The 18148-nt window shown below is 44.1% G+C and overlaps 1 protein-coding gene across 4 annotated transcripts in view; it reads left to right on the top strand.

The window, feature by feature from the left end:
* LOC138569359 (uncharacterized) overlaps positions 1-18148 on the top strand; it is a 1262132-nt gene that overhangs the window by 568062 nt on the left and 675922 nt on the right. For all 4 annotated transcript variants that reach the window (XM_069647272.1, XM_069647275.1, XM_069647274.1 and 1 more), the window contains 4 exons: positions 2078-2233; positions 3874-3923; positions 12291-12411; positions 16012-16091. In XM_069647272.1, the coding sequence (XP_069503373.1) occupies positions 2078-2233; positions 3874-3923; positions 12291-12411; positions 16012-16091 (407 nt within the window). The remainder of the gene's footprint in view (positions 1-2077; positions 2234-3873; positions 3924-12290; positions 12412-16011; positions 16092-18148) is intronic.

Raw genomic sequence — 18148 nt, forward strand, 5'->3', positions numbered from 1 at the left:
ACTCAGCACACACACTCTCAAACATGCACCCATACAGACCCGAACCCTCCACCCCCCAACTCAGCACACACACTCTCATACATGCACCCATGCAGACCCGAACCCTCCACCCCCCAACTCAGCACACACTCTCAAGCATACACCATGAACCCATACAGACCCGAACCCACCACCCCCCAACTCAGCACACAAACTCTGAAGCATGAACCCATACATGCATCTCAACATACACAACACGAACATTCAAAAACAAACATTCATACACATCCGACACCTCCCCACCCCCCATCTCAACATACACAACACAAACACTCAAAAACAAACATTCATACACATCCGACACGCCCCCACCCCCCATCTCAACATACACAACACAAACACTTCAAAACAAAAATTCATATACATCCGACACGCCACCCACCACCATCTCAACATACACAACACAAACACTCAAAAACAAACATTCATACACATCGACACACCCCTCCACCCCCCCATCTCAACATACACAACACAAACACTCAAAAACAAACATTCATACACATCTGACACGTCCCCCACCCCATCTCAACATACAGAACACAAACACTAAAAAACAAACATTCATACACATCAGACACGCCCCCCACCCCATCTCAACATACACAACACAAACACTCAAAAACAAACATTCATACACATCTGACACGCCCCCCACCCCATCTCAACATACACAACACAAACACTCAAAAACAAACATTCATACACATCCGACACGCCCCCCCATCTCAACATACACAACACAAACACTAAAAACAAACTTTCATACACATACAACACACCCCCAAATCCCCCCCCCCATTGCAACATACAACACAAACATACAGCAGAACAGACCCGACACACAAACAAAAACACACAGTCCACTTACCGGAGACGTGCTGGAAGGCAGGTAAGCTGGAACGCTGGCGAGGTGAGTGGTACTACGGCTGGCGTGGCAAGCAAGGCTGAAATGCCTTCCGGCATCAAGCCTTACTGGCCACGCCAGCCGTAGTGCTGGCCCTCCATTGGTGCAGCACACACGCACTACGTGGCTCGTAGGAGCGACGTGATGCGTGTGTGCTGAGCCAATGAGGGCCAGTGTTTTGTCCGGCCCGGAAGACAACAAAGACTTTCCTAATGGAGGGCGGCCGATGCTGCTTGCGGGCCGTCCTCCATTAGGAAAGTCTTGGTGCCTCGCGAGCCGGAAAAAACAGCATGGCGGGCCGCAACTGGCCCGCGGGCTGTATGTTGTGCACCCATGCATTAGGAGCATGTTGTCCAGATAAATAATTATCCTTACTCTCCGTCCAGCGGTAAGCGATCACTGGCAGATGAAGTACCAAGTGGCTGAGGACAAGCTGAATAGGTGAAAGGAGAATTGACACATGCATTCTTTCCATATGAGCGGGAGAAATTCACGCTAAGGGGGGAGAATCAGGACCACCAGATATGCATGCTTCAAGTCTACCTTGCCCATTTAGTTTTCCTGCAAGAGACTGTCCTTTAAAAGATGGATTCCCTCCATCTATAAATGGTTGTAGGCTACAAAGGCATTCAAGACCTTTAGATTGATCAGCGGAAGAAAATAAACTGCACGGTCTGTTGCAGAGATGACTGCCCCCTTCTCTATTTGCTCTTTGTATTTCCAAATGTATCATTGATTATCTTTTGATGTCGAACACCAGCGTAAGTGGTGGAACCAGTTGGCAAGGGGGTGATACCCTGACACTGTTTGAAGATCCATGCTTACCGGTAACATAATTCCCAGACCGCCATGCTTATAATGGACACCCGATGAGTAATTAATACCGGTATAATTTATCCTGTGGGACTGTTCTTCCTTCGCTGTTGGCGGAACAGGGCCCTGACCTCCACGTTGTGTTGTAGAGAAGGCTGTTTCTGATTATTTCCAAAAGTAGAAATGTTCTTGTTTTACATAAACGTTTATTTGTTTATCCTGTTTGGATGTAAAGAAGTACTTAATGCATAATAGGAAGCCTGCTCTTGACTCACTCTCCTTGCACACTGTGTTCATTTCTAACACCTTTCCTCTTAGCTTGCTGCAAACAGTCCCACCACCAAGGATCTTCTGGACACAGTGCCAGATGGGTTAGCTGCTGCCATCCCAAACTCGCAGTTGAAATTTGCAAGCAATATCTCTGAGATCACAAACATCACATTGATCAGCAAGAAGGCGTGGAGCAAACAACAGGTATGTCCCTTGCCAGGATTTACATACATAAAAACGGCGTGCCATCGGATAAATGTTGTACCTTTTTTGCTTGTCAGCTATATTTCTAAGTACTCCCTATTTGTATAATGTAGTGAAATAATCCAGGGGATGATGCAAATGTTTAAGATGACCAACAAATATATAAATAATCTCAAATGACTATTATTTTTTTATGTTTGCTTGTACAACGCTCAAACACACGGACTTGATGGCGCCACTGAAACTTGACAAACATATAATGTGTGATCTCCAGTGTTAACAAGACTGGTGCAAATGGACAGATGCACTTTTATAGCTTTTCAGAATGTTCCCAGGTTGGGTTCAGAGCTTATTTATTTTTCATTTGTAAGGTGCTTTATACAACAGAATTGCGTTTAAAAGCGCCACAAGGCTAAATGGGAAGGGAACAGGGGAAATAAATGGAAACGTGGACGCCCAGCTGTCCCATAACCCCAAGATTACATATTTGGTAGCAACGGCTTCTTCCATCTCAAAGTGAAAAAGCATCTGTGAAATGTACTTACTGCCTTTCGAGCAATGAGTTAAATTGGTTATTGCCCTTGTTCATTCCTGGATTATCTTTGTTTACAATTATCCAATTATCTCTAGTAAGATCAATCAAAGCACAGTTTCAAAAAATTGCAACACAGAATGAGGCTGCTGTGGTTTTGCCAAGACCCTGTTGGAGATGAAATGTCTTAGCTGTACTGCCAAGTCTACACTGGATCAGCTGGACAAATATATTAGATTCAAGATTTCATGCAAGGCTCATAAAAACATTTTACATCACCTTCCTTCTAAGCTGAAATGTCACTTTCCATCTCCCCACTTGCTCAATGTGACAATATCCAATGTTAAGTCATCCTGGATGATAGGCTGCTATTTTCAGTACAGGCAACTATTCTCTCAAACCTGCTTCTTGTGAGACTGGGCCATGTGGAAAACCACTTGAACTTGGAAATTAACAAAAGACATGCTTGTCTATCCAGTAAAGGATCTGTATCACAGATTCAGGCCTCCAGAATGTTACAACTACACGTGCCGGTGCCTGACATGACCAATGGGTTGGCATCGGTTTGCTAATATGTGATGTGAAGCATTCGCGAACACCACAGGATACACCCATTGGCGTCAAAAGATTAGCTTTTCAACTATAGCCTTAAGATAATTTCAGTCACTGATATTACTGTTTAAGGTTCAGTGTAACTCAGGGACGGATGCAAACATTTGATCGATAAGAGGGTGCCCATCCCTAAGCCCCCTCTTACTTTCTCCATCTAATCCTGCTGTGCCCCCTCACTTCTCTGCGAATTGTGTCTTCTTATTCTACTCCCTCCCCCACACATTAAACCCTGGTGCAATTAATGCGAATGAGATCCAGAAGGCATAAAGGAAACATCTTCTCCAAGACTGGCAGACTGGTGGCATCAGTAAAAAGCGAGAGCCAACGCTTCAACTATTTTATGAATTCTTTCATCCCTTTGCAAGTGATTGTCTCCTGTTAGAAACATGCCTTAGGCTGCAATTTCTGGACCCTCCTATTCTCTTGGAAAATAATGTATTGTCAATGCATAAAATATGTACCCGATTCCTTTATAATGCAGTAATTTCGTCTACAGGCCTCAGTGTTTTTCGGGAATGTATTCAAGAGCACGACAGACTATACACAGTAAGTCCCATTTTATCAAATTCTTCATAACTAAATGCACTTCTCATTTATTGTTAATCTAAATTGTTCATTTGTATGGTGCTGTGGCCAGTTTGCTCAGTTTTGACGAATTCGCAGGCAAATCCTGCACCATTATAGAAATATTACCCCTCTCTATAAATCAGGCATATGCAAAATTACTCTAGGCCATACGTCTCCCAATGAATTATGGTATTAGTGCACAACATTCAATATTACAGACCGTAGTGAGTAGCAGGAAGACTTTGGAGTTTTCTGGATTGCACTACCCTTTGGTGCAGGTTTACTGAAACGTACACCTCCAAGTCAAGGTCTCATAATTGTGTTGGGTCAATCATGACTCAAGTCCATTGCAATCTGCCAACTTGTGAAGTGGTGGCCTCAGCTCAATTGACTCCAGGTGGGGTGATGAAGTCACATGCAGGAAGATAGAGGATGTGAGTATGGTGAGCATGAGAGCAGCGGACCCCCACCCACCCTATGATGCAACCCCCAATGCAGGAGGTGGTACATGGGGTATTCCCTTGCTTTCTGTGTGTATAAGAAGTCACACTGTCAGGGGAGTCATAGTATTGACTAAAAAAGCATAAGTGCAAAGGTAAAAATACAGATGTCATGAAGCTGAAGCAAACCGCTCGTGGACTCGCCAATGCAGGCGTCCATGACAAAGATGTTCCTCTAGCCAGTCCCCATTGTCAACGTGGGAGGAATGTATAAGCACCCTCATGGAGCAGACCCTGAGCCCCACCAAGAGAAAAGAGAGGAGGATGTAGAGAGGGGAGAAAGCAGAGAGTGATAGGTGGAGCAGACAGAGAGTGAGCGGAGGAAACACAGAGTAGCAGGAGTGAGAGCTGAGAGGAGGAGTTAGGACGAAGAAAGTGAAATGGTGGAGAAGAGAGATTGAGGTGGAAGGCAGAAAGTGGAGAGAGGGAGGAGGAGTATTGAGAGGGGAAAGATGTGAAGCCTAAGAGAGGAGGAGGTGAGGTGACAGGAGAAACAGAAATTGGAAGACCCTTTTAGCCGTAGGCCCTACAGAGGCTCCTGACTTGATGGAGAAAGGGTCCATGAGTCTAGGATAGGCTAGGTTGGGAGAGATTTGCTTTGAACAACTTTGAGGGGAATGATGACAGTTTTTCTGAGGCCCTACATTCTGTGCATTTGCCGATGCTCTACCCCATCCGAAGACCTATGGGTACCGGGTGGGGGTACTTAGCAGGAGAATCCAAGTGCATCAGCACATGAGCCTGAATATTCCAGAAATGACAGAGAAAGAAACCAAGAAGGCCAAGAAAAAACTGCAGGACATTATAAAACCCAGAGAGACTGTGAGTGACTGCTTCCCGGCAAAGAAGGCAAACCCATCCTAGCAGAGAGAGGGAAGAACTGAGGACGATGGGCCTAAGGAAAACAAGACTGATTTGTGAAAACCATAAGCCAGTCCTGTGGGTCCAATCAAAACTCAATCCCTGTTTTTAATGGTACACAATAAAAGGAAAAGTGAACTTGTATATGGTTTTGAGTCATCGGATATTCCCTCAGCTTTGTTATATGGTGTTAAAAGTGTGATCAATAGCACCTGCCCCAAGCATCCCAATATGCCCACCACCTCCACCTCTGATGGTGGTAAGAGTATATGAGCAGGTTAAGCTCTCCTACCAAGCCACATCAGGGGTGATTTATACAGTGTCCTAGATAGTGTTGTTCATGGGGAGGAATAGATCTGTCAGGTTCCCGTTGAGTATTTCCCATAAGAGGAGCGTCTGGTTACACAAGCGTAACCAGTCCTTCAACTCTGACATATGGGAGCAAAGGTACCAGCACGAATAGCCTGAATTCTTTTGATAAACTCCGAGAGCACTACCAAACCTCTCGACTGACATGGTGTGGAAAGCTCAATCAATAAAAATAATTACCCTTCCATATTGATTGTAATATGCAGCACTCACACTTTTGCACATGGGTGACTCAGAATACATTGTGCATGCAGAGGTATAACAGTGGTGCTTTTATATAAAACCCTGCCCCCTCCTTAGAGGGATAATCCTCTGAGAAACACAAATATGGATTATGGAAGAATCACTCTGACTAAAATGCATTCACATCTGAAATATCAATAATAGAACAAAACTGGGCCTATATAATAAAATGGATAAAAAAGTCCAAGTAGACAAAACAAAACAAGTAATAATGCCTCAGTTCATGTGATATAGACAGTTCTAGGTAAAAGATAATAGCTGCTGAAAGCAAGGGATGAAATAACTCACTGCCCAATCTCCTGGGCCAAGCACAGATTGAAGTTCATGGAGCCATTTCAGTGATCTCAGATGGGATTCTCGCCACTTGTGCTCCAGGACTCTAGATGTGGAGAAACATACAGAATTTAAATGCCAGTCTCTTTAAGATTCAGGAACCAGCAGAGCAATGTGTTACTTTATTCCCTAAAAAAGTGTCCATTCCTCAGGCTGATTACAAAATGGAAATGCAGTTCCAGAGCGCATGGGTCAGAAATCAGTCACCACATCGCATACTCCCTGGTGCCAAAAGGGAGACAGGAAGTCCATTTGAAAACGTATGGGGGACAGTGAAGGCAGCACAATGAAAATATGAACACTGTTAATGTAGCTTATACAGCTGACACTGTGGGGGTGGTGTGTGGCCTCAAAAGACAAAAAAAAACAATTCAAACCCAATTTAAACACAATTTATATCAAAGTGCTGACGATAGATGTGCAGTTGCCTTGCGAACAAATGTATTCCTTAACTTCCACATGCATAATCAAAGGCCTCTGGCAGGCCTTCATTTATAGGAATCCCCAAGAAATGTTCATAACTTATACAAACAGGTTTTGTACTGAAGTCTGTATTCCGTTAGTGACACTATAAATCACTTGGCTGCAGCCTGTGCTAACATTTCTTATCTCCCCTGAGCCAGAGAGAGAAAGAGAGAGTGTCCTCTGAGAGAGTACCCTTTCTCTCTATAGTAACATGATTTGAATGCACGTCACATTGATCAGTGCTTTCCTCACCAGAAAGTCCAGTCAGACTGTCAGAGATTGGAAAAATCTGCACATTTACATATCTAAAAATAACTTTTACCTCTACACAACTGAAGACGGATTGAAATGAAGATATGAGGCAGTTGAGGCACACACGTTTTACCCCATATAAAAACTCCTCAGGAAATGGTGAGAGCTGGTATAATGAGCAGGGTTAAGCCGATCACCAAACAAAGGTTTAAAAAAACTGATATTAAAAGACATGGGTTTTATTTTTTTCTCTGAAAGAATATATTCATTTATATATGTATATAGTCTGTTAAGAGCTTAACTACAGGACAGGCTATCATGGCTGCTCCCTCACTACAACTTCCCTTCAACTGCCACTTTTGGCAACATTCCGTGAGCCCTCATAGGTGCATGTTCTTTTTCCTTAACATCGCCTTTATTTGATGTAGGAGTAGTCCCTTTTCAAGATAGAGGCAATGTCAGTCTGCGATCATTGGCTAAAGAGGCCCTGTGAGGTAGTTTGGAATCTTGAACAAGATTCTAAACTGCCTTTCATTCCTGCCATCAAATAAGAAAGTCACAGCAACCAGAGAACCAGAGTAAAGTAGTAAAGAACAGCGAAAAAAAAACATCTCAAGTGACAGAAGAAAAGATGGAACCTTGCAGGATCTCTGATCTCCACAGCCTTAAAGGTCTATTTTCCAGAAGGAACCTACAGCTTCATTGCTGCCATGTTGGGACTAGAAGCGGATCATGGCATTAAGGTGGGAGCTAAAGACAAAGAATATAGGAGGAGGGTGATGGTGCTGCTTATATAGCATTCCATGGCTTGTTTTCCAGTTTGAATAGGGCATCCAACAGCCCGTCTCATCTGTGAAGGTGCTTGTATTACATAGTTGGAAGAAAGGACCATCCCTGACCCAGAGGGGCATTAATTGCTTTGGCCCCACCCACCCATCAACCGCTTGTTCATTTGACATAGATTTCTCCCTTTCCCTGGACATTGCTGCGACCCAATTAAAAAGTGCATCCCTTTGGAATGCCTTTGGTCAAGTGGTCCCAGAAGGGTAAATGGCTGGAAAACAAGGACCCTTTTTTCCAAAAGGAAAGGACTATTGTATAGGGGAGAAAATGTTATGATGTGGGATGAATGGAACTATATGTTAGCAACTCTTTGTCCCCACCCCTTTCTGATAGGCTATACTGGAGCTAGCCCACTCCCACCTAATGGCTAGCCACTAGGATATAGCAAAAATACAAGAACAAGTCCTCACTCAGTGCTTCTGGCCAGGGATTTTCTAACAGTCAAAATATTTTGTGAGGCCTACCAAATGTGCCAAAAGTCCTGCAGGTTAGATGTGGGTTGAGCTAATCTCCTGTCTGTGCCAATTATTAAAATCATTTTCATTGGACGGCATCCACCCACATTTTCCTCTTATTAGATATTTATCTACAGCAACAGCTGTCATCGGAAAAACGTTGCTCACATAGTGTAGCCCCGCATCGACTTGCCTCAATACTCTGACTCTCTGTCCCTGCAAGTGATGCCAGAGTAGTACACATAGAGCACACCACACTCAAGGCCCCATGACTTTTGTCTCATGCTTAGCATGCTCTCTTCAAACGCTTGCTCCTTAGAGAGAATTTTTGCTGTGCCTTGCGTGGAAGACTGAAGGCCTTGAGCTTCAAAAGGTGTACGGACTGGTCCTCCGAGATGTCGGTCACGAAACCCCACAATATCTGTGACTGTTTTTTGGGCTCTGAGCATGACGTGGCTAAGTGCTAGTTCTCTCAAGCCATGACACCCAAGACGCTGAAGGAAAGGGCTGCAAAGTTAGCTTTAAGTATGCTCATTCTAAATCCATGGGGTCTAACCATTCCAAGAGTAGAACTTCAGAGAAAGGGAGGGCTTCCGGGCCTATCTAAAACAGCTCAGATTAGTCACTTTCTTCAGAGAGGAAGCCAATGCAAGAGAAAATAAAACCCAGCAAAAATATGGAAAACAGTCACATTTAAGGATCTCCTCCGATGATTTCTTGCATAAGAAAAAGCATTGCCATCCCAGGAGGGAGGAAAGGATCGATGATGACTCATCTGGATCATCACCAGAATAGGCACACATTTGCCACAAGTTCTTCTTCATTGAAGTAGTGGGACATTTTCCAAAAATAAATGGTTGCTGTTATTACAAATGTATGAGTGGTGATCCAAGGCACCTTTGAAGGCAGTCAAATGCCCCTTCAAAGGGAGCAGCCATACACGCAAGAGCTCAGCTCCTACTTTGATGAAAAAGACCCCTCAGAGCTTTTCAGTGCCACTGGCCAATGTTGCATCTTCAGCACCAGTATCAAAGTTTCAGTGCTGGAGCATCAAACGCTGACACTGTCATTGGTGCCGGTCAACGGCAATGACATCTTGAGGTATACTGTGGCTTTAGGAAACCAGTTGTTATATATGCAAGACAATCTCAATAGAAAACTGACCAATTCCATATAACATGTCATCAATGTCTGGGCTACAGGAGGAATTTCCAGAGGAATTTCTTTCAGAGGATGTCATCATTGCTGGTTTGGCAGCTGACTTGAGGGATGCCGGTGGACTAGATAAATCGCCAGAGATGGAATTCATGCAGCTGACTCACTGTGGTCACCTTATTCTGCTTACCGTAGGGCAGTAGCAAAAGTGGTTGAGTCCCTAGGAATGGGACCTCACTCTGAACCAGTGGTTCAATACGACCTTACTGACGGTCTCGATAAAAGCCCTCCTAGAGAGAACCTGTTGTTATTTCATAAAGATTGCTGATGCATTGATGAATATTTGCCAAGACCCCTACACAGCACCAGAAGTAGGTAAGGAGCTAACCTGCTCCTTTGGATCCAAGCTTCCTCTTCTTAAAACACCAGGTTTCAGGCTGGTTAGTGGTGAAGGCATCCACCATAGACCTGAAGTCTTCAATCTTTCCCTCCCTCTCAAGACATCCTTAACTTTTCGGGTGGCGGAGAGTGGATGGGATCACTCCAATGTCTCATGCATTCTCCATGATCTCATATTTCGAGCAGCATAACTGACCTTCTCCAGGTCTCGAAGAGCATGGCACTAGATCTTCTGTGGTGGGCCCACCGAGACTCTTTGATGACGGGCAAGCAGTTCCGGCAGCTATGAACGGAGGTCACTGTGCTCACAGAGGCCTGTCTGAAGGGCTTGGTGTTTACCAATGTGATCTCAGGTTCAGCAGACTTTTTATCTTGGCAGAGTCCACGTTCCACATCAACCTAATGAACCTGAGAGCAATACGACTTACACTGATACATTTCATCTCTATGATTCAGAGCAATGGTGCCCAGATTGTGGTGGACAGTATTGTGACCATGCACCACCTCAAGAAGAGGGGCTGAAAGGTCACTGCCCCCGTGGCTATTCTTCTGGGCTATAGAGAACAATGTCGCTCTTTGGGTAGCCCTTCTTGCCAGAACACAGAGAACATGGTAGCGGATGCCCCGAGCAGGCAAGGCTTGGTCTCCCACATATGGGAGCTGTTCCAGCAGGTCCTTCAAGAGAACTTCGATCTCTGGGGAATCCTTCAAGTAAATCTGTTAACCTCCATCACCAACAGGAAGTACAAGCTGTTCTGCTTTAGGGAGTTCCCTTTGAATAGGGCACTAGGAGATGCGTAAAGTGGAATTTCAACCTGCTCTAATAATTCCCGTCAGTTCCCATTATCCGTCAAGGATGCAGGAGGTTATGGAGATTTAGGGCCACAAAGATTCTGATTGCCCCAGATTGGGCTTGGAGGTCATGGTACTAAAATCTCCTCTGCATGGTCATCTGTTCTCCTTGTACTCTTCCAGTGAGGGTGGGTCTCTTGTCCCAGTCATGGGACTGATCCTTCACTTGAACACTCTCAACCTTCATGTGTGACTGCTGAGAGGCTAAGGTATAGAGATTTGGATTTTCCAGAAGATGTGTTGGACATTCCCCTTTCTTCCAGGAGGCTTGCTACTAAGTGCTTTTAAAACCGTTGTTAACGGATATTAAAATCCTGGTGCAGAGGGAGAGTTCTGGATCCTTTGCCTTGCTCCACAGCTTCCATCCTACATTTCCTTCTTTACTTTACCAAGCAGGGCCTGCAAACTGGCACTGTAGTTTCCACTGGCTATCTTTTTTCCATTTCAGTACTTTAAAAAAACTCCAGAACAATCTCCCTAATTTAAAATTCCAACTGTCATGCAATTTCTTCGAGGATATGTCAGCATGTTTAGCCACACAAGTTCATTGTCCTGACATAAGACTTAAATCTTGTTTTCTTATGGAGGTCCCTTACAAGCCTCTCCACTCCTGTTCTCTAAGACTGTTTTCATTAAAATGTTATATGTTTGGCAGCTATAACTTTAAGTACGAGAGTAAGCTAGTTACATACACTGGGCCTCATCACAAGTTGGGTGGAATGGTAAAAATGCAGAAGTAACGCTATTACCTCTGCATTACCGCTCCGGCCAACTATGATTTGGGCGGAAAGTTGGAGATTTACCTCCAGCTTTGTGCTGGAGGTAAATCTGGCCATTTTCCGCCCATTTTCAGAGCTATTAGCACCACGCTTTTAGCACTGCAGTAGTAGCTCTGAAAATGCCCCATTGGGTCCAGCGGATCCAATGTGAAAGGGGACCCACTACCCCACCGCAACTCGGAAGATACAGAGGTCATGAAGCAGCAGAAAGCCGCCCTCTGACCTGCTGGAATTGGCATCTGTAAATCATGTTGTGAACCTATCCATTGCCAAAGAGAGAGGAGTTTGGAAACACCACCTGTGCCCTACTCATACCCAAATACCGGCACGTTATTACCGTGGCCCACAGTGGGTGACTTTTGTTGGCCAAGAAGGCAGGCCTGTTCTTGGAGAGAGGAAAGACATAAAGACCATGGTCCTAAAGAAAGCCCTAATTTATGAAAACCCTAAGCCCTTTCTGGTGGGCCCAGCAAACCTAATCCCTGTTTTTGGTTGGTACAATTTAAACCGAAAAACTGAACTGGTATATGATTTAGGGTCATCTGTCGACCCATTAACTAACAATTGCCACTTACCTAACGCCACCGTCACAATTGGCACTGAGTAGCATCCTTTCTAATCTAGGCAGGCCTCCGTGTAGCGAAGAAATAATGTGATCTGACTCCTGAGTGACCAGAGCTGGTGCACATTAAGAAGGAGTGCAGAGATTCTCTCTATTCCTTCCCAAACAAGTTTGCGTGTTAACAGAGTGATAGTGACGCACGTCCTACCAAGAATTCTAAATGTCTGATTGTTTATCCGTTTATTCACAATTCTGTAATTACTGTTCTCCTTCTCCAGGCTGTCTCCTTCAGTCCTGCAAGGTTTCCAATGCAGCGCTGGCAGCTCTCTGACCCCTGGAAACTTCGGCTCATTCATCAGGGTAATGAAGACGAAGGGCGTATCTCTGGACGCTGCTCAGGTAAGAGTTTCACATAGGAGGTTTCATTAATAATAATACTATTCCAGCCACTATTTTGTCTTGATGAAGACACGTATTAACTTCAGGGTTTACTAGCACTGGTCTTGGCCATAAATGAACATGCTGGAAGTAACTTTGGCATGCAGCATGCAGGACTGTTGAGGTCAACCTCTGGGAAGCTTGTATCAGTCACCAGGCTAATCAAAAGAGAAGCCCAACTGTGCCCATAGCCTTGTGATTCTGCCATCAATAGCAGGAGGTTTGGGCCTCATTATGAGTCTGGCAGTGCGGTAACAAAATGGCAGTAAAGTGCTGGTAAAAGATTTACCAGCACTTTACAGCACCTTCAGATTGTGAGTTTGGAGGTAAGTGGAGAAGAAAGCTCCCGCACGTGTCTAGAGGTTACCCCTCCACTCTACCGCTAGAAAAATGCAGTGTGGAAGAGAGATTTTCAAATAGCCACCAAGTGGTGTGTACGGCCAATTGGTCTGCTCCATCATGGCTCCTTGGCAGCCTAGGCGACTAGAAGTGATGTCACCTTCATATGTATAATACCTTGAGATGTCAAAGCCAACTTCCTCACTTCATTTCTGCTGCAGTCATACTCAGGAACGTTTTTTGTAGCGGCCATTGCTGCGTGACATTTTTTTCGACACTGTCACCACCAAAGTCGGGCTTTAAGCCCTGCGAATAATGTGGCGCCTGATGTCAGTATCTGAACCCACATTTGGCTTGTGCCTGGTGTCTTGGTAGAGATCATAACACTGAAAAATGAGGGTCATGCCTCTCGATGTTTCCGAAGTTAGTCAGGGATCGGGTTGCTAAGCTTCTTCCATCAGCTGGAAGGAAACATAGCCTGGAGAACGCTTCTTCAGAGGCTCCTCCTCTCTCCAAGTCAACACATGAGATTCTGCTTTGGTCGCATTCTTCCCAGCCGGAAGACCGAGATGAAAAGAACAAGGAAAAGTAGATGCATCATCAATCGTGAGTGATCTTCCTCCTTTAAGGAAGCACCAAAGATCAAAGCACTGATTCCTTCCCTGCTACCTCTTCTACACAGGAGTGGGAGCGAATCAGATGGATTTTTGAAAAGGCCCCTTTCTTGGTTGCTCTTCTAGTATGTCCACCTGCTTCCGCCATGCGTGGCACCAGTCATGCCAGACACACCTGGCCCCGACATAGGCCAGAAGGGTATCTGAATCACAAGCTCTTTCTCTGGTGCCCTGAGAGCAATAAATGAGTTGTTAGACAAGAGGATGACTAAGTTGAATTACCAAAACCTACATAAGTGGTGACATTTTCATTTTGTATATAGCCGTTAGGTTTTCTCCAAGAACAAATGGTTTACATTTTCGGCGTACTATTGATGAGAAGTGGAGACCAAAAAGCATTGCACAGATTCAACAACTGATCGATCAAATGAAGCAAAAATTATTGTTTTAAGAGATTTATGTTTTTTAAAGAAATGTAATAAAAAAGTATATTTTTGGATAAATGCTGAAAGGAATGTTGATTTATTGAAGGTAGATAAGGAGGATAGATATATATTTGTTAAAAAGTCTATCAATCAGTCGGTTGGTGGAAGCCTGAAAAGACAAAGGACCATCCAAACATAGTATGTGTACCAAATCGATCAGCTGAGGAGGGTTGGTTGGAGAGGTCCAGTTAAATATACCCTCTTGTCTCTTTAGTGTGTGTAAGCCCTGAGAGCGAAGCCATTGTTTCTGCATACGTTCCATTTGCAGCAGAAATTCACTTGTTGACCATATTTCCCTCACCCTGTACTTTGAAAACTAACGGAAAGGCTTCCAAGTTTCGACCCAAGACGGACCTTGAAAATCTACATATCCAAAGCTAAGAAGTATCTGATGGCCGACCAGCTGTTTGATGGATTCACCAGCCCAGAGAAAGCCATTAATAAACAGATAATCTCTAAATTGATAGTTTTAAGCGTTAAACCTGCTACAAGTAGGCACACTCAACGAAAGGGCAGGCAGCACCAGTAGCTTTACAGAGGGTTGTACCCTTGATGGAAATATGCCGAGCGGAAACACGGGCCACTTTACACATTTACAAAGCATTAGCAAAAGCAGGGAGGTCAGTGTCTCTAAATGTCCTGCTCTGAAATCGGTTGTCTTCTGGCATAGATTTTGGAGTCGTTCAAAGATGGAGAATCTGTGGGAGGAATGTATCAATTAGAAGGACACATGATTTACCCCATGTAATGCTCTTTCTGGTGTGCAAGTTTGTTCCTCCCACAGAATCGCTCTCACGATTAACCAGCTGATTTAAATATTTGAATTGCTAATTGGAATCTTTTCACTTTTTCCTTTTGATATCCCATATCACAAGGGAAAAGTGAAAAGATTACAATCATGGTGATTCTCTGGGGGAGAAAAAAGAGTGGCACTGTGGTAGATGGTGACAACAGCGGTCATGGTTTATGTACAGGTGACATCACTCTGACACAAAGGGATGCCAAGGAGCTATCATGGAAAAATGTTCCAGCTTAGACTGGACCTGATGGCTATTTCAAAGATGAGGAATCTGTGAGAGGGATGATCTTATCCATCAGAAAGAACCTTACTGAAGGCAAGTTGTTTAGTGTTTTGTTCTCCTAACTATAGGTAAATCTCGCTGCCATTAGCAAGGGTGTGGTTTTTAAATAATAGATAAGAAATTGTTTGACAAATTTGCATTATCGTGCTTCGTTTCAGGAATGCTACAGTACCATACCATAATTGTACATATATACTATATATTGTTAGCTGATTATCTTAACAATGCAATGTCAATAATTGCCTGTATCCGTGCTCCTTGTTTATATGTAACTTTGTAAATGCGCCCAGATACTTTCGGGTTAGGCGCGCTATATAATTAAACAAACATTACGTCCTTAGGTCCGAGTGCTCCCCTACATCAGCAGCCCCGGAAACCTAAGTCAGGACTTTTTCTTCCACCTAACTGCCAGGGAGCTACTTTTTCACCTTCGTTTTGCATGAAATGTAAATTGCAAACAGGGTCCCACCTACGTTAGAACTCACGTGCTGTGGGGTACCCTGCATGCAATTGTACACTTCCAGAAGGTGGAGGGGAGAAGGAAAGAGTAACAGCGAGGGCTCATTGAGGTATTCACTCTTGGAACCTATGGACTCGGCCAGGCTTTGGTCAGAAGGAGCCTGCCCACTGCTCCCACAGCACTGGTGACAAGCGCACGTGCAATACTGCATTATGCTGTTTGCCATTACTGCGTCCGTGGACGCTGCGTGTGTAGCATGTGCTACTGGCCGTGTGATATGTCTGTGCTCAAGTTGACTCATTTCTCTTTCTGAGTTTCCCAATTCCCTGCGAGCCAAAGCCGTTCAGTCCAGTTTTTATTACAGTGTTGGCATTTGTAGTGGTAAATATAAAATGGAAAATATAAAACTAAAAGACCCAGAATTAGTCCAAGAAAGAAAAGACTGGGTGCTTTTCCCACGCGTAGAATTTGGGGAACCTGAGAGCCATGGAATGCTGCAAGGAAAGCCTGCGATTTGCACCCAACTCCTACTCTGACCTTTGTGTTGCTTTGCAGGTAACTCTGTATCTCTTGTCTTTCAGTCAAGCTGTTTGGTCAAATTGGGCAATGCTTCCCCGGGAAACATCACGGATTATCCTCCCACCGTGCTGCTATTTGTTAAGTAAGTAATAATAATGTGTTTTCATAGTTGTTTCATTTAAGGCACTTTGCATAGAACAACTAGACATACAATTGTTGTTAGACAGTCAAAAAACCGTCAGCACTATATCGGAAGGATGAATGGATGAGTCAGCTGTGCTGGGATCCAAACGTGTTAGCTGCCTGCCAGCAGAACACTCAAGCGAGCACTTAACTCACCGAGCTAGCTTATTGGCTCCGTGTGTATCCTGCCATCCAGCACAGAAGCACGGTCCATGCTCATCAGCGACTAGAGCACTCTGGATCTAGTAGATCTCTTTCCAAAGAGGAGTTATTACACTCCAAAATGGAACCCTACATGCACCGTTGCACGAGGAACTGCAATGAAATACAACACACAACAAGTATTGGCTTGCGTCACTTCACATGTCACATGGTGTATACCCTCTAAAATCCCATCATACATAAATCCCATGTTATCAGATGCGTTATGTCAACCTATGCAACCTATGTAATCGCTGTATTACATGTAAGCAATGTAACTGTCTATGGTAAACTGGAAGTAACTGAACTCTTATGTAAGTCTTGTGGAACGTCTGTAAACCACAGCTAACAACTACTGTAACCAATCTCTTAAGAAAAGCGCCTAGATGCCCCTGGGCTTGCTGTGCTATACAAATGATTAAATAAATAAATAAATAAATAAATAAATAAATAAATAAATACATGTAGCACTCGCATAATCCTTGAGAATTCCCACCCCTGGACAAATGCACATAACCAGGAAATGATTTCATTTAGGCCACTTCTAACGGTTCCATGTCATTTCATCGCAGGATGTTTTTTTGCAGGGTTTTTTACTGCAGATTTTTGTACGAAAAAGCTCATCAATATTTTTTGGGGGGGGTTATCCCCACTAACCCCATCACCTTTAATTTTTTTTTTATATTCCCGTACACCCACACCAAATGTATATATGTTTCTAACCCCCCCCCCCCCCAAAAATGAGTTTTTTCAGCAAAGGAATTGCAGTAAAAAACCTGTGGAAAAAAACCCTGAGATGAAAGGACGTCATACCCTTCTAGCAAAGGCTTTAAAGACAATACCAACACTGTGCTGCTTCTAGGCAGAGGTGCTTGAACTTCCCAAAATGTCCAATGTGGGAAGTCAAGCTATTTTGGATGGGTTCCTGCACGATTTCTCGAGGATCAAACCGCACTGTGGGTCTCCTGGTGGGGTTTGTGGTCCACCATCCAATTGCAAGGCCCGTGACTTGAGAGGGGAGTTCAACCAGCCAATCAGAGGCCCGAGCCATTCCAAAAAAGGTTAGAGGTCCTTAAAAAGGTTGATCTTGCTTCCTGATTTTTTTGCGTTTTGTTTTGCTGTCGAGTTTGGAGTGGAAAAGACAGCCGCACAAATTGTTGTTTTTGCAAGTGTTTTCGAGATGATTGTTAGTTGTTAGCTGTATGTTTGCTGGTTCTTAATCCACCCATGTTATATCAACTTTTCAGTTTTTTTTAAATCTTCTTTAGGCTCCCATCTCTAATATTCTCTTTTTTAACAATCATTCCCCTTTAAAAAATGTTTTTTAAAAAAACAAAAAAAATCTTAACACCTTTTCTTTCTTGAGTTTCTAGAGAAACCTTTGTGTTTGAACCTAAGAAGTCGTCCTGTGCTGTGCGCGGTCACCTTCCCTAGTGTTTATGTATTTTGAGAACTCTTTCCCTTCATGCGAGTACTGCAAGAATCCCTTTGTTCGTCTTTGTCCCTTTTTTTGTGTTTGGCACATTGGCATCTTCTGTGTGAGAGGTTGAGGGTGTCAGCCAGCAGTGGCAACCCTATCCCAAGGACTGGCAGTTGGAGATTGAGACGAAGTGTGAGGTGGGGGAGAATGGAGTTAAGGAGGTAAAGACAGTGATTGAGGAGGAGGAGGCAGTGGTTGAGGAGGGGGAAATGGTTTTTGAGGAGGGGGACAGAGCATTTGGAGGAGGAGGATTTGGCCTCACATCTGGAGGAGGTTGCGGTTGACGCTGAGTTATTCGAGGAGTACCTTCAGGGTGTGGACAAGTACCTAGACAT

Source organism: Ambystoma mexicanum, chromosome 2q (assembly GCF_040938575.1).
Source record: "Ambystoma mexicanum isolate Mex_15411 chromosome 2q, UKY_AmexF1_1, whole genome shotgun sequence".
NCBI classification, from domain to species: Eukaryota; Metazoa; Chordata; class Amphibia; order Caudata; family Ambystomatidae; genus Ambystoma; species Ambystoma mexicanum.